Source organism: Rattus norvegicus, chromosome 5, assembly GCF_036323735.1.
Source record: "Rattus norvegicus strain BN/NHsdMcwi chromosome 5, GRCr8, whole genome shotgun sequence".
Lineage (NCBI taxonomy): Eukaryota > Metazoa > Chordata > Mammalia > Rodentia > Muridae > Rattus > Rattus norvegicus.
The window spans coordinates 146,383,878-146,406,585 of NC_086023.1; the positions used below are offsets into that span (position 1 = coordinate 146,383,878).

A 22,708-nucleotide genomic window follows, 5' to 3' on the forward strand; every position below is an offset into this window, starting at 1 on the left:
GGCCACATGGAGAGGCCACATCCTCCGTAACACTTGAGCCGGATCCCAGACTCCTGCCTCCAGGAGGTGCCGTCCAGACGGAGCTGCTCCTTCTTCACAAGATAGAGGGACTTGGGAAAAGCTTTGGTTCACTGGGCACTGACCAATCATTGTATGCTAATCCTGTTATAGAGGAATTCGAAGGGGAAGAGGCACCTGAGTCTTTCAGAGAGGAAAGAGCAGCTGTGGCAATACTGTAAAGGCCCAGAGAGGGCAGGACCAAAGCTGGACCCACTGAGCTGAAAGCTCCCAGCTGCTAGCTGGGATTGGCTGGCTGCCTCGTGTATGAAGGTGACAACCCAGGGCACACATAGCCTAAGCCTGCCACTAAGCTGCCGTCAGCTGGGCTTTTCTTAAGGTGCTGCTGAACCCACCAGAACCTCTACAGGGAGGTTGGACATGGTAATTTGAGAATGAACACTCCTAACCCTGGGAACATAATAAAATGGGATTACTCACTGGGGGAGACACTGAGTAACCCTCTGTGAGACCTGGGAAGCCTGGTGTCTCTGAAGCTTTACCGGGGAGTCCCTCTAGTCAAGAGAGCCTCCACCTGTCCTTTGGCTCCCTGTGGGCTGTGTACTTCGGCAGCCAGGATGGCTTTGGCCGGTGCTGCCACTGGGACCTCTGTTTTCCTTGGTTGGGGAAGAAAACAGGTCCCACTCAAGTTTGCTTAAGTGTGTGATGGTGAGAAAGCCAAGGCCACTCAGAAATAGGTAATTTTAAGTCGGTCAAGTTGTCACATCAGATGAGACAAGGTTGGCTTCATGTCATCACAGCTGGTCTGAACCTTCACCTCCATAGTGGTAAGGATTAAGGGTGAGCCTGCTCCTGGCTGTTCTGTGAGCCTGAAGGCTGTATTCTTAAGTAGATACTTGTTCCTGGTATTTACACTCTACGTAGACTATCACAAATGTTTGGTCATGACATTTTCCTGCTGGGTATTGCAGCACACTCCAGCCCCACACTCCGAGGCAGAGGCTAGCGGGTCTCTGAATTTGAGGCCAACCTGGCCTACAAATTTGAGTTCCAGGACAGACAGGGGTGGTTATTTTTAATTAAAAATTTCCAACCTTGGAAATATAAATATATACACTTTAAACATTCACATGGGCTGGAGAGATGGCTCAGAAATTAAAAGCACTCCTGACTGCTCTTCCAGAGGTCCTGAGTTCAATTCCCAGCAACCACATGGTGGCTCAACAATCATCTATACCGGGATCTGATGCCCTCTTCTGGCATGCAGGTGTACATACAGATAGAGCACTTCATACATAAATAAATCTTTAAAATACGCACACGTGTGAATAGTCCCCCTTCTGTACAAACATTTTAATGCTCTGTCAATCATTTCCCTATCCAACATAAAAATACCTATTATACCACTAAGCTGACTTGTGGGCTCTCCATACAGATGCAACTTTTAACATGACTACCAGTGCAAGCTTCAGAGTTGAGATCTGATGTGACTCAGACCTGGTGACAGTCATAAGCACCCCGCATTACTGGGGAGCCAAATTGCTCTATGAGGACTGAAGTTTCCCATGTCACGGTGCTCAGAGTTTTTTGGCTCTGGCTGGTGTGAGTGCCCTGACCCCTCCTGGAAACAGCCCCTCCCCCGCTGCTGAAGAGCTCCAAAACCCAAAGCCGGGAGGAGGATGGGGCCATACCTGTTACTCAGGCCTTCCCATCGGTCAGTCTAGGCCTGTTCGCCCACTCTTTTGTAGATGGTTGGCCCCACGGGACTTGCCAGCTCCACCCATCAGTTCTTTCCTGTAAGCCCCACCTCCAGTTTCTGAGTTTATTGGTGATGCATTCCAGACTGCCTCGGGGTGTGGTTCCGAGTCCAGAAGGCAGAGAGGAACTGGTTTGTCCCCCATACGTTGTCACTTTCATTTCGAGCAGGTCATTTCTTCTATCTCTCTGGGCTGGAAAAAACTGCATGGCAGGTTTTCACCACTGACTTCTCCCCATGGCTCTGGAGGGACTCAGGTGAGTGGGTTCAGTGCCGGCCATATGCCCATATGGGAGGTACGATTCTAAGCTCTAGGCTGATGGACTCAAGAGGGGTTTAATCAAGAGGTTGAGTACCTGAGGGAACAATGGAGCTCCAAGAACAAGAGGGGAGGGGCGGAGAGAGGAAGCAAGGCAGAGGGAAGCTAGGGAGATCCCTTCCTTTGTCCTGTGTGAGGCAGAAAGCCAGGGTCCAGAGCTGCTCTGCTCCCTGTAACTGAGAGCTCTCAAAAGCAGAGAAAGGGGCAAAGGAACGGGGATTGAGCGCTGAGCCATCTTCCACACTGAGCTGGAGTCCACAGGTCCTTTAGCAAAGGTGGAAGAGTAGGTCACACTGGTCCTTCTGGAGTAAAGCTATCTAAACTGGTGTCCTAGGGAAGCAGAGGGTAGATCCTTGTAATCATCCCACTCCCATCTGGGTCCCAGCTGTCCTCACCCAGCCCTTTGATTCAGCTTGGGCCACTCAAAGCCAGCTCTGCCTGAATGCTCCCACTAAGGCCCGGTGTCCAAGATAAACACTGGTTTCCCTACTCTGGGGTGGGAGAGAACAAGGGAGAGGACTGGCTAAAAATGTGCGGCAGTTGCCAGGGACAAAGGGAAGTCCATGCCAGCTTCTCCCTGTAGCTGCTGCAGAGCCACTCCAGCCTAGTACCAGGGTTCAGAGTGGGCTTCAGGCAGAGTGGAAAGGGTCAGGCTTCTCATGGGAACCACACTAGCTAGATATGAGACCTCAGGATCCAGGGACATCTGTGAGAGGAACTGAGAGTCACATCTGGTAGGTCAAGGCTTAGCACCAGCACGTACCAGCCACTTCCCTGAGTACGTGAGACCCAGCCTCCCCACTGACAGAAGGGTAGCAATCCAGGCTCCCCTCCAGGCACTTAACTCCTGGAGCAAATGGAATTTTAAGCAAAGAAGTAGTAGTGGGGTGGGGGAAGAAAGTGAAATTAAATCTAGGTTCATAACTTCATTCAGTTCTAGCAAATGATCATTAATGCCACCAACAGGTTCTGGGACTTGGTACCAAGACTACAGTCTGCTAGGAAAATGAGTTCCTAGGGCAGACACGGACTAACGGGGAGGTTTGGGGAAGGTAGAGATGCAGGGAGGACTATATGTCAAGGATCTAGGAAATGGACAGAAGCTGAAGGAAGTGGTTGGGCAAAGACGGGGTGACAATCCCAGTGAGTTATGGCAAACCCAGGAAGTTAAATGGTCGGGGCTGAAGTGTGGTACCCAGCATCCTGACTGGGAGATGGCTACACAAATCCAGATGTAAAACAGGGAGGCAGAGAGAGAGGATGTTGCAAGTGAGCCTGAAAGGAGCGTCTGTGTATGCAGAACCCGGAGACATGGCTGTTGTGGCAGGAGAACATGGTTCTGGGACCCCAGGAACACAAAGGAGAGAAAGGGTGGGGCAGGCAGGAACACACAAGCTGGTGGTTTAGATGCTGTTAGTTTAAGGTGTGTGGGCGACACCTGGGCAGGCACAGCCATCGAGAGGATACCTGTGGCTGTTGCCTCAGCCAGAAACTAGAAATATGGGATGATGGGCATGCTACAGAAGTTACGGGCTAGTTAACAGAACGGGCGTGGCCTTCTCGTGCATCATTGTAGACAATCGGAGAGCACTGAGTCAAAAGCAATTGTTACAGGCCCTGCCTCTGTGCCTGGAGCTTTTCCACAACTACCATCACCAATCTGGTGGGTACCCCCATAATCTGGCTATAACAACAAGCATCAACATGGGGCCACTGAGCACCCCCAAAGCAGGTCGTGTTAAGTCGAAAGTAGAAGTTAGACTCAGGATTTAGACTTAGAAAAAACAGGCAAGGAAATATATCAATTTTCCCGCTGATGACATGTCCACAGGATGTTTTGGATGTGTTGGCATAATTAAAAATAGGTAAAAATGATTTTCACCTGCTTCTCTTTTGTAACGTGGCTACTGCAAAGTGTGGCGTCTCAAGGTACAGATCACATTTGGTCCTAGGGGCTTTGCTGTCCTAGCATCCCCCAGGAGAGGATAATGCAGCTCCTATGGACACTGTGCCTGTCAGCACATGGACATGCTAGAAGAGGCCCCTCCCCCACCCCCAGAACTGAGCCCTGCCTCGCCTTGGAGTTCTGGTCTAATCTCTCTCTGTTCCACGGTGTGCATGCCTCCAGCTATGCTCCACTGTCACATACACATCAGGCATTTCCCCAGTCCCCGCTGAGCTTGCCTATGTCCATTTTTGTCAATTGCTTCTTGTGCGTTGGTTGGCTGGTTGGCTGGCTGGCTGGTTGGTAAGTTGATTGGTTCTTTTGGGACACGGTTTCTCTGTGTAGCCCTGACTGTACTGGAACTCACTCTGTAGACCAGGCTGGCCTTGAACTCAGAGATCTGCCTGCCTCTGCCTCCTGAGGGCTGGGATAAAAGGTGTGCACCACCATCTCCCAGCTTTTTGTTGTTGTTTTGTTTTGTTTTTTCTTTTCTTTTCTTTTTTTCGGAGCTGGGGACCGAACCCAGGGCCTTGCACTTGCTAGGCAAGCGCTCTACCACTGAGCTAAATCCCCAATCCTCAGCTTTTTTTTTTTTTTTAAACTAGCACACTGAACAGTATGGCAGCTTCACTGTGACGATTTCAGACAAAACTCATCATACTTTACTCGTATCTATTCTCCCTCCTCTCATTAGTCCCCTTCCTCCTACAGATACACATATTCTTTACTCGTGTGTGTGTGTGTGTGTGTGTGTGTGTGTTTGCCGCGAGCGCACAGTGTGCGCACTCGAGTGCATGTGTGGTGGTCAGAGGACAACCTGCAGGGAGTCAGTTCTCTTTCCTGCTTCCTGTTTCCACGTGGGGCCTGGGGACTGAACCCAAGTCGTCAACCAGGCTTGCCTGCAAGCAACGTCCACCATCCCACCAGCCACCATGAACCTGTCCAGATCCTGCTAGAACATCCTCAGACAGCCTGCTGTAGAAATGGGAGATCCGGTGACAGGATAGGACTGAAGGTGACCCCCACAGAGCACAGGCCATGTTTCGGAGGCTCCTTCGTCCTGCTAAGGGACTTGACCATGCCATTATCCAGAGGGGCTAACTCTCTAGTCCTTCATTTAAAAATCAACGCAGCTTATGAAGACCTGAATTTGAACCCAGAACCTACATTAAAAACAAAATAGGGCCAAGTGTCATGCTACACACGTGTTAGCCCAGCCCCGAGGAGCTGGAGACAGATGGATTCCTGAGACTCTGCTCAGTCTCATGACAAGTTCCCAGCTACAGAAAGACCTGTCTTTAAAAACAAAGCGGAAGCTGGGACCATGGCTAAGTGGTAGGGCACCTACCTCGATCACGTGAGACCCCAAGTTCAATTTCCAGCACTGAAAACGGGGAGGGGCGTGCCGACAGGTCTTTAGAAGGATGCCTGGGGTTGACCTCTGGCTGATCTACATACACACTTACATGCTAACTTCCACGTGCATGAATCTGCACACGCATGAACAGGTCCACGTAACCCAGGCAGCAGTGAAAGAACATCGTAGGCACCTGAGGAGTTGCAGGAAACCCCTCCTCTAGTAATTTTAATGTGCCTTTAAGTGCTTGCTTTTGCCCCCATTTTCTGGGGCGTACTTTTACTCTTGCTCAGTAAGTGCCGTGATGCGTGTCGTTTTTTAGATGCTGCCTTTTTCCCTTCAGGTTCCCGTGGGGAGCAGCTTTTCCCTTGTCTTCATGACAGGTGCATCTAGCCAGTCCCTCTGGCTAGACACCGGAACCCTTTTCAGGTCTGTCCCAGACCTGAGACCTCACTCTGTAAATCCAGGCAGCGGTCAAAGGAAGCTGTGTGTCCCCCAACTGCAAACCTTTAACTTCTTCAGCTTCCATCTATCTCTATTCTTTACCGTCCGGCCACAGGACAGGACCCTCCACACCCTATTATCCCACCTCCCACCTCCCACCTCCCACCTCCCACCTCCCACCTCCCCCTCCCCCTCTCACCCCCCTCCCACCTCCCACCTCCCCCTCCCCCTCCCCCTCCCCCTCCCCCCTCCCCCCTCCCACCTCCCACCTCCCCCTCCCACCTCCCTCAGCTTCTATGCCCTCACCTGACACGCACATCCCTAGGGCTCAGTGCCTGGGCTGGCCTCCTCCATCCCTGTGCTCCCTCCCATAACACTCCTGTGTTCCTGATGAATCCCAGAGCTCTCTGTTGAGCTCCAGGCTTTACCCTAATTAGAAAGATGCAGTTTGGCCCTTGGATCCAGATGCTCTTGGATCCAGATCCCTCTGCCAACAGTGACCACACCCTGCCCATTAACCCTGCACAGATTCTTCCCGACGCAGCCACCAATGCTCTGCCTCACAGCCCAGCAACCCTGGGCCCTAACTGGGTTTCTTGTCTCTAGTCACACTCTCCAGCCCAGTCACCACGTACAGAGAACAATCTGAATACGTATATTTTCCAAATGAAATTACCCCCCTCCTGTCATCCTCCCCCCACACATACTAAAAACCTTCCCTTAACGGGAGGTCCCTGGGTACACTGCTGTTTCCTTGTTGGAGGCTGCCCTTCCCCCCACATCCCTTTTTAAATAGCTTTTAGTTCTCTGAGGTCAGCAATTCCAGGAAGTCTCTGAAAGCCTCCTGCCCGGCCCATCCCCTCCCAGGCCTGTGTGCTACACTCAGGGTTCACCGCTCTGCTCTTACTTCGCCTTCCCTGATCCTCACTCCACATCCCGAAGGCAGGGTTTGCCTTCCCATCTCTCTTACCTGATGTCTTGGACCCAGCACAAGGCTCTGTGCCACAATGTGACCAAGAGCCGGGCCAAACAGATCCTGGCGTATGACCATCTTCTATACCAAAAGGCATCTTCTTCAAGCAGATGGGCAGAGGCTGGGGCTGTTGGGCATCAGGGGACAAATACCGAATGCTAAGTAGCAGCCCAAAAGGCCAGGATAGTTTCCACTCTACCAGCGAGTCAGGAGACGACTTCTCAGACTGTATGCTGGCAACCTGGCTATTTTCCTATTTTCACCATAGCTTTTTTTATTTTTTTTAGGGCGATCATTTTATAAACAAAATCTGCCGCTGGGTTCTAATTTGCATGTCTTTGCCTACTAGTGAGGGTGAATGTTTTTCCATTGATTTGCCTACTGAATGCATTTTTTTTCCTCTTTGAGAGTTAAGCTGATAGTTTGACATAGGCACTGTTAAAGGAGGTTGGTCTTTCGGGAGATGACTCTGGGGGGCTGAACAGGGAGTGAGCTGGCCAGGGTCACCCGGAGTTGGCAAGGAACAGGAAGGACAGAGACAAAGAGGCCAAGGGAAGCGATCTGGGGACTTTCACAGCAGGTGAATGTGGGAGAGGGACAGGCTGGGCTGCATGCAGTTTTCTGGCTTAGCCGCTCTCCTGAGGCACCCTGTGCAGAGAGAATTCCCACAGGAGCAGAAGTTCAAGGCGGGCTCTTTGAGTAAATCCTAGGCACGTACGGTGTGGAGCTACTCCAAGAGATAAAGGAATCTGATGTAAGTGCCCTTCTTGAAAGAGATCACAGAGACTGTTGGGGGAGTTATAGGGCAGGCGGGGAGTGGAGATAGGACTTATCAGAAGGAAGAGACCGCAGGAGCCGGGTGCATTGGTAGTGCCGTCAGCAGCCGAAGTCCAGTTGCTTGGCTGGTGTGAACTCCAAGTTCAGGCTCAGCCTCAAGGATGCTGCTATTCTAATCACTCCATCTCACTCGTAAAGGCTGATGCCCGGAGGGCCAGTGTTGCTAATGAAGAGTGTGACACCAGAGTTCAAAACCTGGGCCGCACACCTGCTCTATACGATGAGGTGCTTACAGACAACAAACAAAAAACCAAAAAACCGCAACCAACCGACAAACCAACATAAACCCTAACCCCGGTCAAATCCCCATGCCCACTCCCTGTCAGCCAGGCCTGCGGCCTCTGAGCTGTGTGAGGAATACCAGCCCAGGTTGAACTGGCTGCCACCGACATGTCTCTATCTGCCGAGCTCCTCACTCTAGCTACCAAGTAGTCGATTCTTTTCCCCTCTTGGACCTCCTTCGCCCCCCATCATTCAGCTTCACCACAACACATCAAGCACACCAAACCTAAACGCCACTGCCCTCCAAGCCTGCCCAATTTAAACCCTGCCACACTGCTGTCCAAAACAAAGGAAAAGACTCAAAGCTCCTTAGACAGGAAGAGGAACTTCTCCAACCCAAGGCATGAGGGGCAGCTGGGTAGAGGGCAGGGGGTTCTTGCCTTATGCATCAGCAGAAAGATACAAGAGTCAGAAAAACCTGCGAGGCATAGGACAGATTGTCCGGGACGATGGCCTCTGTGGGAGGAGTGAGAGGAATGAGGAGTGTGTGCTGGGACATCTGTATGCACCCTCCCTGCACAGACCACCTCTGGAGGGATGTGGGACACACCGATCCCACGGACCCCCTCTATGCAGAACCTCAAAGGCTCTGCACTGTGTGAATTCTTGAGTTGGTGCTGTGTGAATAGAAGAATAGGTTCTTGCTTACAAGTGAAACAAAGCAGGAAGATCAGGCAGTCGTTCCTCCCGTGTAAGTCAGTCTCTCATGCCCTTCCCCATTCCCACCACCCCAGGGCCAAGAAGAGACTCCTGTGGCGACTCTTCCTGTCTGCGTTTGGTCTCCTAGGCCTGTACCATTACTGGTTCAAGATTTTCAGGTACACTTCCTTCCCTGGGGCTGGGGCTAAAGTGGATCTCTCCAGGGGCCTCCTGGGGGAGGGGAAGGTGGTAGCTGGCTTAGCTTGGGCAAACATTCCAGCTCTCCTTAACAAACAAAGACCACACCTAGTGTCTCTTCATGTTTGCACCCCCACAGGCTCTTTGAAGTGTTCATCCCCATGGGCATCTGCCCTATGGCCATCATGCCTCTGCTAAAGGACAATTTCACCGGAGTGCTGCGTCACTGGTAAGCAGCCACTATTCTCCCGCTCAGGATGCCCACAAACTATATAGGTCTGCCCCAGACCCCTGCTCTCTGCTCTCCCACACAAAGGCATTCTGGTTTGAGGGAATCCAATGGGGGCCCATCGGGTCACACGCCAACCAGGTTATCAGGTTGGGTCTAAGATAGGGATGCTTGGGGACAGGTCTAATATGCCTGAGGGTCCCTAGGGTCTAGTGATGGGGAGATCGCAATAATCAGGTGCCAGGCAGCTAAGTGAATACAACTGTGTTTCTTCCTGCTCATGGCAGGGCCCGGCCTGAAGTCCTGACCTGTACCTCTTGGGGAGCCCCAATTATCTGGGATGAGACCTTCGACCCACACGTAGCTGAGCGAGAGGCGAGACGGCAGAACCTTACCATTGGACTGACTGTCTTTGCGGTAGGCAGGTAAGGCCCAGAGAGGAGCTCACGCTTCTAGGTAGGGAGCAGAAGGGTGTGCCCACGGACAGGTATTCATGAAGCCTTCTTCCATACCATGGGAGCTCCTAGGGCAGCTACAGGCTATATCCACTTTTTCAGACTCTCGGGCAAGCACAGAAGCACTCTCAGCTGAAGGAATGTGCCTCAGGTTAGGTTTGGCACATACGGAAGCACTGGGCTTGTAGTGAGGACATAAAAGAGCTTTTCAGGTCAATGATTAGGAAAGGGGGTCTAGCAACTGGTTAAACTAAGGTGCTTAGCATAGGTGACTCAGCCTGGGGGTGGCTTTACCAGGAAGTCTGAGGAAGGAAGAAGGGCTAGGAGCTCAGGAATTTAGAAAGGGCATGCCTCCAGGCTAGGCACAGAAGGACATGAGAGCAAGGAGCATTGGAGAGTGATACATTGGCAGCGACAATTAGCAGATCACAGAGCTCAGTGAGGTAAGCCTGTGGGTGGGTGAAGGGTCAGGGTAAGTGGGCTGGATGAATGGATGAGAGAGGCTCTCACGTAGTGACATAGTGACATTTTGGAGGGGCGACATGAATAATGACCATGTCAAGGGGGAAGCTACAGAAGCAGGTGACTGAGGAGGACAAAATCGTTGCAAGTGAGGCATACAAAGGTGTAAATGTAACTCTTATTTATACGCCTGAGATGTAATGGTTGTCTCAGAAGTTTACTGCCTGTCTGCTAACCCAGGCCTAGTCCTGGAAGCTTCCAGCCTCTGTACAATCTTATCTAGGCCTAGAATGTTTTCAGCCTCTGAGACTTACTGATGAATAAGCTCACCCTTTCTAGTTCTTTCTGAGCTCTGCCTGGCTCAACTCAACTGCTCTGGCTCAAACTCCTCTCCAAACTGACTGATTCAAACTGGATTCTCTTGCTGCTGATTGAATTGCTCCACTCAGGCCTCAAACTAACTCTAGCGATCTTTTTTTTTTCTTTTTTTTCTTTTTTTTTTTCAGAGCTGGGGACCGAACCTAGGGCCTTGCGCTCGCTAGGCAAGCGCTCTACCGCTGAGCTAAATCCCCAACCCCTAGCGATCTGTTCTAATCTTCTGGCTCCTTCTCATTCTCTGCCTCCTTCTGTCTTCACCTGTGTCTAGCTTGTTCTCTCTGCAACCTGTCTCTGTACAGTAAAACTGTCTCTGTTTCTCTCTGCACTTCTTCCCCTTAAGTAGCCTCTCTTTCCTTTCCTCATGAGAGTTGGGCAGGCATATCCTACTCTGTCAAATCTTTCTATGATTTATCACTTTGTCCGCCACACAATTAGACATCACTTTTTTTTCTTTTCTTTTTTTCGGAGCTGGGGACCGAATCCAGGGCCTTGCGCTTGCTAGGCAAGCGCTCTACCACTGAGCTAAATCCCCAACCCCTAGACATCACTTTTAAACATGAGCTTTTCCTTCTACAAACTAACTTAACCTTCATTGTTTGGGACTAAAGATGTGGACTAAGGGCAGGTCTGTATTACAGCCAGAGGGATTAAAGGTGTGCGCTAAGGACTAAGCCACACTACAACACAATCTCAGGGGTCACAGTGTGAGCAAATATCCTGCAACACACAGGGTGGTCCTCAGCTGTAGAAGGAGCTAAGAAGAGACAAAGGGCAGGACACTGCCCTTCCATTGTGGACGAGAGGGAGAGTCCAGGGTGATGACCACTTTCCAAAGTGATACAAAGGGGACTCCTGGCTGGGTGTGGAATCAGACCTACAACCCCAAGTCACAGAACAATGGAGTACAGGACAGGGTAGGGAGTGGGCCAGGCTCCTGTGAAATGAATGGGAATGCCCACCTGGGAAGAAACACCCCCAAACCTGGGCAAAGAATTCTGAGCTACTGGATATCCCAGAAAACCGTTTAAGTTTTTTCCAACCATGTCCCAAGCACCCACAAAAAAGACAGAAAGCTAGGAGTGTCACTGCAACACAAGGCGACTGAAAGATCACTAGGGCTGGCCCAAGAGCAAGGGGACAGAGCTGCTGCACCCTTGGGGCCACTCCTCTGGCCTGTGTACCTGTGTGCCTTAGGGGGCCAGGGGCTCCGGAAACTAAGAGTTCAGGACTGTGAACACTATGCTCTGAGATGCTGACCCATGACCCCAGATTTAGAGCATATGCAGGTCAAAGGACTGGCCCCAACTGCAGGGCGAGCCAACTCTTGCCTCCTCCCTTTAGAATTCTGTACGTTTGTTCAAGTGACTCTAGTTTTAAACAACAAAACAAAACAAACAAACAAACAAACAAACCAGCATGCACACTTAGCAGTGTGTGCTATGTGGCAAGCATTCAGGCTATTTGGCTTGGTCACTGTTCCTTGGAACTGCTGGTGCCTCAGGTTTTGAGGGAGGCAAATTGTCAGTGTTCTGAGCAACCTGATGTCCTTGGAAAGGAAAGCAACAGTCTTTATGGCTTAAAATGAGTAGCTATAGTCAGGAATTCAGGAAGTCACAAGAGGGCCTGTTCACTCCTGGATGTCTGGGTCTCCACCAAGGAATCAACAACGAAAGACCCATGGACGCCTCTCACTCCACACAAGTTCCCTCCATGACTGGCTTGGGCTTTGTATTAATTTGTTTTGTTTTGTTTTTATTGCTGTGATAAACATCATGTCTAAAAAACACCTTGGAAAGGAAAGGGTTTCTGTCAGCTATTTCAGTTGGTAGTCCATCAAGCAAAGAAGTCAGGGCAGGAACCTGGAGGCAGGAACTGATGCAGAGGCCATGGAGGGATGCTGCGCACTGTCTTGCTCCCCATGGCTTGCCCTGCTTACCTTCTTTTACACCTCAGGACCCAAGGGTGGACATAGTGGCTAGTCATTCCCACATTATTGCCTACAGTGCACTCTGATGGTGACGTTTTCTCAGCTGAAGTTTTCTCTTCCCAGATAACCCTGACTTGGCAAAAAACGAAACGAAACGAACCCCCCAAAACAACTAAACAGCACAGGCTTGCTTACATCGTAGCAGCCTCTGGTCCTGGGACCCCCTTCCACAAGGCTCAGAGTACTTCAAATACCTCCTGTCCTTCAAGGGTGTTCCAGCTCAGTACTGCCTGGGTCAGAGGAATCAGGAGTCCATATTTAAGGGGAACAGGGCAGGGCAATACATCCAGGCAGACGGCAACAGCTTTCAGTCTTTTTTTTTTTTTTCTCGGAGCCTTGCGCTTGCTAGGCAAGTGTTCTACCGCTGAGCTAAATCCCCAACCCCGCGCTTTCAGTCTTTTAATCCACCACCTCAAAGCTGGAGATCTGGGATTGCATGGCCTGGTATGGGCAGGGTTGGAGGGTATCAGGACTGACTCTGGCCTGACTGCCTGGCAGGTACCTGGAGAAGTACCTGGAGCACTTCCTGGTATCGGCAGAGCAGTACTTCATGGTCGGCCAGAACGTGGTGTATTATGTGTTTACCGACCGACCGGAAGCAGTGCCCCACGTGGCTCTAGGCCAGGGTCGCCTGCTGCGGGTGAAACCAGTGAGAAGAGAGAAGCGCTGGCAGGACGTGTCAATGGCTCGCATGCTCACGCTACACGAGGCTCTGGGAGGGCAGCTGGGCCGAGAAGCTGACTATGTGTTCTGCCTGGACGTGGACCAGTACTTCAGCGGTAACTTCGGACCCGAGGTGCTGGCAGATTTGGTGGCACAGCTGCACGCCTGGCACTTCCGCTGGCCTCGGTGGATGCTGCCCTACGAGAGGGACAAGCGGTCGGCTGCCGCGCTGTCGTTAAGCGAAGGCGATTTCTACTACCACGCCGCGGTGTTCGGGGGCAGTGTGGCGGCTCTGCTCAAGCTGACGGCTCACTGTGCGACTGGCCAACAGCTGGACCGTGAGCATGGCATTGAGGCACGCTGGCACGACGAGAGCCACCTCAACAAGTTCTTCTGGCTGAGCAAGCCCACCAAGCTGCTGTCGCCAGAGTTTTGCTGGGCAGAGGAAATTGGCTGGAGGCCAGAGATCCACCACCCTCGTCTGATCTGGGCACCCAAGGAGTACGCACTGGTGCGAACCTAGCAGGCCACCCTGGCCAGGCGGGCACAGGAACGTCTTTGGCACTGCGAGTGTTGAATGGAATTGCAAAATGTTTCAAAAGCACGAAGTCAGAGCCAGTTACACTGCCTTTGGAAGGGGGACTTCGGAACTCAGAGGTACTGTGCCTGGGGCCGTACACCCTTGTCAGCTGGCCAGAGAGCCTTTTTGCTCCAACCAGATGCAAATTATGGAAAGGCAAGAGTTTGTCAGCTTACTTTGCCTACAAGGCCTTCCTTAGCCCTTGGTAATGGTTGGTGTCTCAGCTTCTGTCCGGACCTTAGGTTTGACAGCTGTCTGGAGCCATTCCTGTGACCAGGACCTGCAGATTCTCTTCTCTTGCTCTTCACGGTCTTCTGTTCTACTTCAGCCCCCAGCTCTCCATTCTCTGCCTGTGCTAACATGCAGCTCCCTGTCTGCATTTGTTCAACTGCTTCTTCCTCCGTCATCAGGAAGGTTTCCATTCCTGCAGCTGGGCTGGCTTCCTGACCCAATGAGCACTTCCCCTTCAGCTCCCAAGCAGCTGGCTGCCTTGCTGCTGTTGTAGTGTGGCTGGCAGACCACTCGGTTGTCACGGCCTCTGCCACCACCACGGCTGTCTCTTCATGTTCCTAGACAGCCCTCAGCCTTGGCAAGGCCATTCAAGGGAAGCCTCTTGTGGGACCCTTCAGCTCGGTCGGTGTCATGTAGGAGCACGGGAGAGTGTCGGCTCTCCTCCCCAACCCCATCCCTGCATGCTAGCTCACTAAGGGCAGCTGATCATCTAGTTTTACAGCCATAAAAGAGGTGTTTAAGCCAACCCAGCCTCCTCTCTCTGGGATATTCCAGATGTTCCTTCCGCTAGACCTCGTCTCTGTGTGGGAATGGTTATGGAGTCTTCTAGAGTTCACAAAGGCTTTGGCAGCAGGTCTGTTTCAAATAACCATGGTTTTAAGGCTGTGCCTTCAGGAGCTCTGACTGTTGTACGGCACTCTCTAGGTTTCCGAGGGCCGTGCAAGAAAGACACCGGGTGTGGCATGGGGCTAGCCCAACACCTGCTAACACAAGAGTCAAGTTGCCCCTCCCTGATGGCTGCTTGTGACAGGACCGTGAACACCGAGGGGGAGACCGTTAACAGTTAAGGGTCTGAAGAACTTGTTAGCATACGTAGTAAGTGTAAGAGACTTTCGACTTTGCTTAACACCACTCAGGGCTCCGGAAAGGATAAGACCCTCCCCCCAGCTCCTTTCACCCCTGACCTTACTGCTTCTTTTGAGCTCTTGTGACAACAGTAGCAGGAGAATGGGGATTAGATCTTCCTTCCGGCCCCTTTAGGGATGAGCCACTGAGAGGAGAGCAGGCGTTCCAGTCAATGGCTCTGCTCTGCTATCCCCCTTGGCTGTACAGCGTGTGCATATTCGAGGAGTACTCTAACAAACAAGCAATCTCAAAATGATCCTTACGGGATTTTCTTCTATAGAGTGAATATTAAAAAAGGAAGGAAGGAAAAGAAGGAAAGAGGAAGACAAGAAGAGGAGATGGTGGCTGAATTTCCTCATCCACATATTCACTACCATTCTCCTCTGTAAGAGACACACGGGGCACTAGGGATAGCTCAGTCAAGTAAGCATCTGTGTCTTAAGTTAGGGTTTTACCGCTGTGAACGGATGCCGTGACCAAAGCAACTCCAACAACATTTCATTGGAGCTGGCTTACAAGGTTCAGAGGTTCAGTCCATTATCCTCATGGTGGGAAGCCTGGCACCATCCAAGCAGGCCTGGCACTGGAGGAGCTGAGAATTTTACATCTTGTTTCCTTTAGTTTTTTTTTTTTTTCGGGGCTGGGGACCGAACCCAGGACCTTGCGCTTCCTAGGTAAGCGCTCTACCACTGAGCCAAATCCCCAACCCCTACATCTTGTTTCAAAAGGCAAACAGGAGAAGACTGGCTCAGGGGCAGCTAGGAGGAGGGTTTCCAAGCCCACACCCACAGTGACACACTCCAATAAAGACATACTTTCTAATAGTGTGGGCCAAGTACTCAAACACATGAGTCTAAGGGGTCAAACCTATTCAAACAACTACATTCTGCTATGCCGGCATGGATGCCTGAGTTCAGATCTTAGGGATCACGTGAAAGCAGGCATACCGGCACATACTTGGCATGGGGAGGCAGAGTCAGGATGATCCTGCTTGAATCAGTGATCTTTAGGTTCAGTGAGGGAACCTGTCTCAAAAACTGTGACGGAGAATAATGGAAGAACATACCTGACATCCACTTCTGGTCTCTGCGGGCACATGCATGCACATACACATGCATGTGCACACGCACACATACACAAGGACACACACACACATGCACGCAGCATGCACACATATGCGCACACACATGCACATGCCACACCATTGCGTGGCATGTATTTTACAGACTGGGCTGTTTACCCAAGCTGCTGATTTTGTACTTTAGTCTCCATTGCTCTCAAGTAGGGTAGTCACTCTATTTGTCTGGCCACACCCTGATAGTGTTTTACAATCTGATTGTATTTACTGATATTGCTTCTGGATATTGCTTCCCACGTAGAGCAAACTATCCTTTTTGCTTCTCAGTGTCTTCTACCTGCACCAGATGAACAAAAGCCAAGCCCTTTGGATTCTAAAAGAGGGTGTGAATGGGTTAAATGTGATTAAAGGCAGATGAATGCTGGCTATGAACTGTCGTGGCCCTTCCTCGTGTGAGACAATGCTTGTCCCCCATGACAAACCCCATGACACTCACCAGTTCTAACAAGCTCCGTCCTGCTGAGGAGCTGACGATAAACCAGAAACATCTTACTGTGAGCCTTCCCTTCTATGAAGTGCGCGCGTGCGTGTGGTAGCAAGTTCCTTATTTCTGCTGGCGATTAGTTTATTCATAGGAAATGTGAGAAGTCAGAAGCCCTCCTTGCCACAAGGGAGGAGGTGCCGTGATGACTCCTAAACCATCTTGCTTCTTCCCTCTCTCTGCCTGTCCCCATTGCAAGCAAGGTCATAGGGAGAGAGGGAGAGGGATCCTTCTGAGAACGGGGGATCCTGGGTCTATAGAGGAGTAAGGGGAATGAATGAGCAGGATGTTCTAAGACCCAGACTCTGAGGGAGACCCTCTGAGGGAGACCCTCTGAGGACTGGACAGAGGACGCAGGAACTGGCAGGTGCAGTAAGATGGTAACCTCCTTGGGAAGTTTCCCACCTCTCTCGGAGGCAGGAGTTAGAGATACGTGGCAGCTGGCAGCGGGACAGGAAGGAAGGAAAACCCCACCCCTACAGAGATCCACTGTGGCCACCGCTGTCCTCGGGTCCACAGGACTTGCCTATCTACTCCCAGCAGAGGGGAAGAAAACCAGAATCTTGCTCTTTGATCGTCAGCACTACAGACAACATCTAGATGTGGCTCTGCGCCCCTGTACTGTGCCCTTATGGGTACTACTACCCAGAACCCCCCCAACAGCTCTTTCCGTCTATGGACTGGGGGTGGGGTGGGAGAGTCGGGTGGGGTTGGGGTGATGCCTGGAGCATACCCGAATGTTTCACACCCGCGGTTGACTCTACCTTACCCTACTAAATGGGGTGCTATTACTGATTTCATTGGACAAAAGGTGCAATCGGGCATCGATCGAGAGGTCAGATAAGTGACTCATTGTCCTCCACCCCCACTAGCAGCTTACATTCCTGAATGCCAAGAACAAACAGGAGATGAAATGTGGCCGGAGGCTGAAGACTGAGGTGACCCCTGTCCTCAGTCTCCTCTGGTCATTTCTACGTGCTCTGCCTCCTTTGTCTTCTGCTCGGGTCCAGCTGAACACAGCCATCCCAGCACACGGTGTGAAGGGTCTCCCAGTTCACCTACCCGCCATCTCCTAACTAACTTGGAGTGGAGAAGCAGACTGGAGAGGTGGCGTTATACAATGACTTGCTGGTAACTAACCAGCTCTTCAGGAAAACAGGAAATGGCTCCGTTGACCGAGTCTTTCCTGAGAAAGCCAGAGGACCCAAGGGCTGAGGGGGGTGGCTGGCTGTAATTCCACAGCTGGGGAGGCGAAGACAGGCAGATCCTTCTGGCCAGCCGGCCCATTCAGCGAGATAGCCTGACTCAAAAAACTAGACTAAGAAAGTGGGCAGAGCCTAAAGAATGTCACTCGAGGTAAACCTTTGGCTTCCATATTCCTGGACATGTGAACACACCATGGATAATTACAAGTCACCAAATGCTCCTGGGTGTGTAGTTGGGGGTGGTGTGCACCATCTGTTCTACTGAGCCAGGGAGGCCACTGCCCTTCTGGCTGCCTCTGTGAGGACTTACTGAGTCAGGTGGTCGTCTCCGACCAATCAGCTGTGAATAGTGTTGGTAATGTGACACGGACATAGCTCAGAGTCCAGCTCTTCCTGGCATGGCAGGACAGAAGTCAACCTTAGAGAAAGACCAGCGGCCTGTGAGGTTACCAAAAACATGGCGGCTCTATGCTAATTCATCCTCAGTTCGAGGGTAAGACAGGGTGATCGTTATCGACATAAAGTGCAGCCCCAGAGGGCTTAGTCCTCAAGGGTGGAGCCAACTTTTGAAGGCTCTGACCCAATCAATGGATTTACCCATTGAGGAACTTGCAATACGATGGCATTTGGGGAAACAGAGCCTGGCTGGTGAAGCAGGTCACCAACCGCTTGTCTTTCACAGTGCCTCTCCCACCTTTGTCTCTCTCGCTCTGAGGTGAGCACCTGCACCCAGCCACGCCCTTCCATATGGATGTTCTGTCTCCCATAGTCCCAGTAACAATGGAGGAAGCCAACTAGGGGACTGGACCACTGGCAGAAGCCACTGGCCCAAGCCCATGTTGCTTCCTATTCACCAGCTGGTATTTGTCACGGGATGAAAAGTCTGGAACATGAACAATTTATACCGGAGAATTAGGTCATCGCCACGACTATCTGGAGCCTTTGGGATTGGTTTGTGGGAAGATTTTGGAAAAGTCTTGATAAAGTCTAGAATGCTATAGGCAGAGATCTTGGGGGAAGTCTGCTGGGAGCTTGGACGGGACTGTGAAAACAAGACCCTTTGCTCTCTGGGTTTCAGATGGGAAACGGGAAACTGAAGCCCACTCATGGTCCATCCACTGAGCCAGGGAATTCATCCATGCTCTTCCTGCATCCACATCCTTCGACACTGACGTTGGCCCTATACAGGCCCAGAACCCATAGAGGCATACCTTGTCCCCCTTCATTCCTGTTGCTCTGTATCCTGGCTGCCACAGGGGTGAGCATCTCCCGCTACACACTACACACCCTCTCCCTTCCATGTTCAAGCCCGAGGCCTAAACTGATGGCCAAGAGCCACTGGACTGACGCCCTAAGCCCAAAGCAATCAGTCCTCCTGTGAACTGTCCTACCCCGCCCCAGGTATTTGTCACAGTGACAGAGCCTAACACACATTCTGGTTCCTTCCTGGGGAGACGTACTTCAGATCTGGCGATGACCAGGAGCTGAGACATCGCCACAGGGCCAACTTTGATCAACTGGGTGGCAGCAATTCTAGTTTCCTGCTCCTCTTCCTGGACACCAACACACTAACTCCACCGTGGAGGAAAACCTATGTGAGCCCACTCCTATCCCAACACTAGAACAGCTTCCGAGAAACCAGACCCTTGGGGTGGGCGATCAGAAGGTGGGGACACAGGAACCAGCATACCCATCTCGAAACTAGAAAAACTAGCCATGTGCAACGTCCTTGCCACTCAACTGGGCAAAATGCTTCTCTTGGGTCATTACGTAGCATTCCAGCACACAGCATGGAAACCCACAGCAAGCGGCCATCACCTTCCTTGCCAAGCCTGGAGCAGAGTAGTGCCAAGATGGTCTCCCACACAGCACCCTACACAGCACCAGGCAGTCTACACCTCCTCCATCCCCGCGGCGTGTAGACTATTCTTCACACCAGAGAATTACAAAGAGCAGAGGGGCCGAGTCCCTTTGTCTCTCGCCCCCTTACGCGTTCTCCGCATCCGACTTGTTTGGCTTCGTTCCCCTCTTTAGAGCGAAAGTTTCTCTCCGGGAGCTCCGAGAGCCCTTGCCTCCCTGCCACCAAGATGTAGACTGAAAAGCCAACAGACTGTTTTCTCTTTTTTAATAAGGTAACTATTTCTAAATATGGTGGCCTGGAGGTCCCATAGAAAAAAGCAAAGGATGCCAACGGTATTGGAACAGCATATTTACAGGGTAGTAACATGCGGACGAAAGCTACAATACTGAGTATCAGACGACGCAAGTCAAACGAAGGGGTTGGGGTGGGTGGGGGGCTGAGACCCCTCCCAGTGGAAAAGAAACCCCAGGAAACGTTAAACTGGTAAATCAATGGCGAGTTAAGGCTTAAAAAGTGTATAAAAATAACACAGTTAATATTCAAACGGACTCCAGATACAGAATATATAGATGAGTTTTGTCTAGTTTTCTTCTCTGGGGGTGATGTGGAAGGGGGCTTCTCTGGGTTCTGTACATAGTTCCTATATACACGGACACGCATGGCTTTCGGATTGGGATATGTCTTGGGGGGCTGGGGGCAGGGTCTGCTCCTGGGGCCTCCTTCAGAGGCTCCTATCCCTGCCGCAGGGCCTGGGGTCTGGGTTGGGGGAGTCCCCGTCTCATCCGTGGAGAGAAGGACAACCCCTCCCTGGGCACTGTACCCTTCTGGAGGAAATTCTGGGAAGGGCACTTAGTCCCAGGCCCCCTCCCTCTCCATCCCCTTGCCCACAGTCTGGAGTGGTGGGAGAGGTAGCCGATAGGTTTCCTGGCCAGCACCGAGGTAGACTGGGGTGGTCTTCAGGGCAGCAGGGGAGGGGCCAGGTCTCACCTGGCACACCCCCAGCCCATTCCCTGGGCTCGCCACCCAGCCGTCACTGCACCCTTTGGTCCCGCGGCTCTCCAGACCTCTCTCATTTTCCATCCCCTAAAGCCAGGCAGGTGGCAGCTGCTGTACCCGCTGCTCACAAGGGCTAGGGCAAAGCTCAGGCAGTTTGACTGGGTGACAGGGACGAAGGGCTCACTCCAGCTGCCTCCTGTCTCTTCCCACCTGAGGGAGGGAGTCCCCTTTGAAGTCCAGAACCCCAGGCCTCCCCTCAAGACCTGAGGTTGTGGTCAGAGAAGTTCCCACGCTGCCCTCTGGTTCTCTCTGTATCCGTCCGTCCAGTCCTTTGAATCTCTCGTTCTTAGCAGCACCAACATTCTGGCCAATAAATATCCTTTTTGTTATTTCCAAAACAAACTTTAAAAAAAAAAAAAACAAGAGACAGTGAAGCAAGTGAGGGAGGGGGAACAAAAAAAAAAAAAAAAAAGAAAGAAAACCCGACAGACAGGTTCAAAGTGCTCTGAGATCGTCTTTGGATGCCACCAGAACAGCCCAGAATCTTGCAGTTGGCCTGGCTGCCCAGGAGCCGGATCAGGCAGGGCTTCTATGGACCAAGCTTTCTGGCAGGTTGGGTAGGTCGTGAGAGAGCTTGGTGGTTCCTGGAGGCCCCAGCGGGAGTTAGGCTGGGTGCTGCCAAGTGGGCGGGGCGGCACCACAGGTGGGCTCAGATCAGAGAGATTCGCACCGGGATGCCGGGGGACTCGGTCCTCTGGGGTGAGTGATGGCTCACCAGGTGTTCCACCACTGTGTGTTTGGACATGTGCTTCATCAGGTAGGTCTCCTGGGGGTAAAAGGGAGATGCAGAAGTCGTCACAACAGAGGCTGCAGTTCCCAAAGCAGCCACTAGAGGGCAGCCCACTGTGGCTACAGCCTTGGAGCTCAGGTGGACCTGTGGAATGGGTTCTAGGGGTCCTGTTGATGTTGTGGTGATTCCTTGCTTTGCCGGAGTCCAGTCCTACACCGTGATGACTGGAGGGGTGGGACAAGACTCACAGGCAACTAGGCTCACCCTCCACAGCTTCCACCCAAGCCCTGCAATCCCCACCTCTGCCCACCATGGCCACCCTCCAACCTCTTCTGTATCTGGTCCATGTTCCCCGTGGGGTTGAGGCAGGAGCCTGAGAGGAGTTGAGTTCGCCATTTCTTAGCATTGGGGCAAGTCATGTCCCCAGTCTGCTCCTAAGCCTCCATTTCCTCCTCTGCAAGAAGGAGCTGGATTTAGAGCCTTCGGTTTCAATGAGGGCTACGGGACACTTCTTCACGGTCTCAACAGTTTTTTCCAGTTGGAAGCAGGAGTCCTGACCTCTGCAAACCTCCAGGTGACCCTGTCTTGGGAGAAAAGCCACTCCCAAGCCATCCTGTTCCCCACTGGCTCTACTAAGTCTGTCCTGAGACATCATCACTGAATTGATGAGGTGACCCGGGCTGTCTGCATGCCCACATCCTCCAATGGCTCTGGCCAGGAGCAAGGTAACATACCCTGTCCCTGGCTGCCACTCAAGACGGGTCATCAGGCAGAGACAGAGAGAGAGCCTACGAATGTGGCAAGGTGCTGCCTGCATAAGCCAGCAACAGCCAGGATGGAAATCGGTCTCCAGTGAGTACAAAGCAAGGAGGGAAGGATGAAGGGGGGCTGTGCCCTAAAAGACACTGACCCAGGCTGTGATGGTTTGAATAGGAATGGCCCCCATAGACTCAAGTGCATGAATGCTAGGCCCATAGGGAGTGGCGCTATTAGGAGGCGTGGCCTTGCTGGAGGAGGTGTGTCACTGTGGCTGCGGGCTTTGAAGTCTTAGATATTCAAGCTAGGCCTAGTGTGGCATTCACTTCTGCTGCCTACAGATTAAGATGCAGAACTCTCAGCTCCTCCTCTAGCACCATGTCTGCCTGCGTGCCACCATGCTTCCCGCCATGACGATAACGGACTGAACCTCTCTGAACTGTAAGCCAGCCCCAGTTAGCCGTTCTCCTTTGTGATTGTTGCTGTGGTTATGGTGTCTCTTTGAAGCAATAAAGCCCTAACTAAGACACAGGATAATACAGGAATATTACTTGGGTCTTGCTCTTTAAAAATAAAAATTCTATAAATAAAAACACGGCATTGACAAATGACTATTCCCACGCCCTCTGGGTATTGGACAACAGGGCCTTTGGGAAAGGGGCTATAAAGATATCGTGAGTGTGTTTCTAAAAGGAGCCATGGCCCTTAGAGACAGAAAGCTTTTTGCAAACAAAATGATAGGATGTTTGGATTTTGCTACAGAGAGCAGGGGCTGAGGACAGTCAGCAACCTGCATGATGAGCAAACACGAGGACCCGGGAT

At 51.7% G+C, this 22,708-nt stretch overlaps 2 protein-coding genes across 8 annotated transcripts in view; one reads left to right on the forward strand and one right to left on the reverse strand.

The window, feature by feature from the left end:
* Positions 1-1,847: 1,847 nt before the first annotated feature.
* On the forward strand, positions 1,848-14,279 carry A3galt2 (alpha 1,3-galactosyltransferase 2). Of its 2 annotated transcripts, NM_138524.2 has the most exon segments (5): positions 1,935-2,031; positions 8,666-8,749; positions 8,908-8,997; positions 9,285-9,422; positions 12,778-14,279. In NM_138524.2, coding segments are annotated over 5 exon segments (1,020 nt in total). In that variant the 5' UTR covers positions 1,935-2,011; the 3' UTR covers positions 13,466-14,279.
* A 5,312-nt stretch (positions 14,280-19,591) lies between these two features.
* The window catches only part of Zfp362 (zinc finger protein 362), a 34,239-nt gene continuing 31,122 nt past the window's right edge, over positions 19,592-22,708 (reverse strand). For 4 of the 6 annotated variants that reach the window (XM_006238922.4, XM_039109415.2, XM_063287287.1 and 1 more), the window contains one exon: positions 19,592-21,166. In XM_006238922.4, coding sequence (XP_006238984.1) covers positions 21,050-21,166 — 117 coding nt within the window. In that variant the 3' untranslated portion in view covers positions 19,592-21,049. The remainder of the gene's footprint in view (positions 21,167-22,708) is intronic. The other 2 variants (NM_001191612.1, XR_005504378.2) reach the window with 2 other exon arrangements.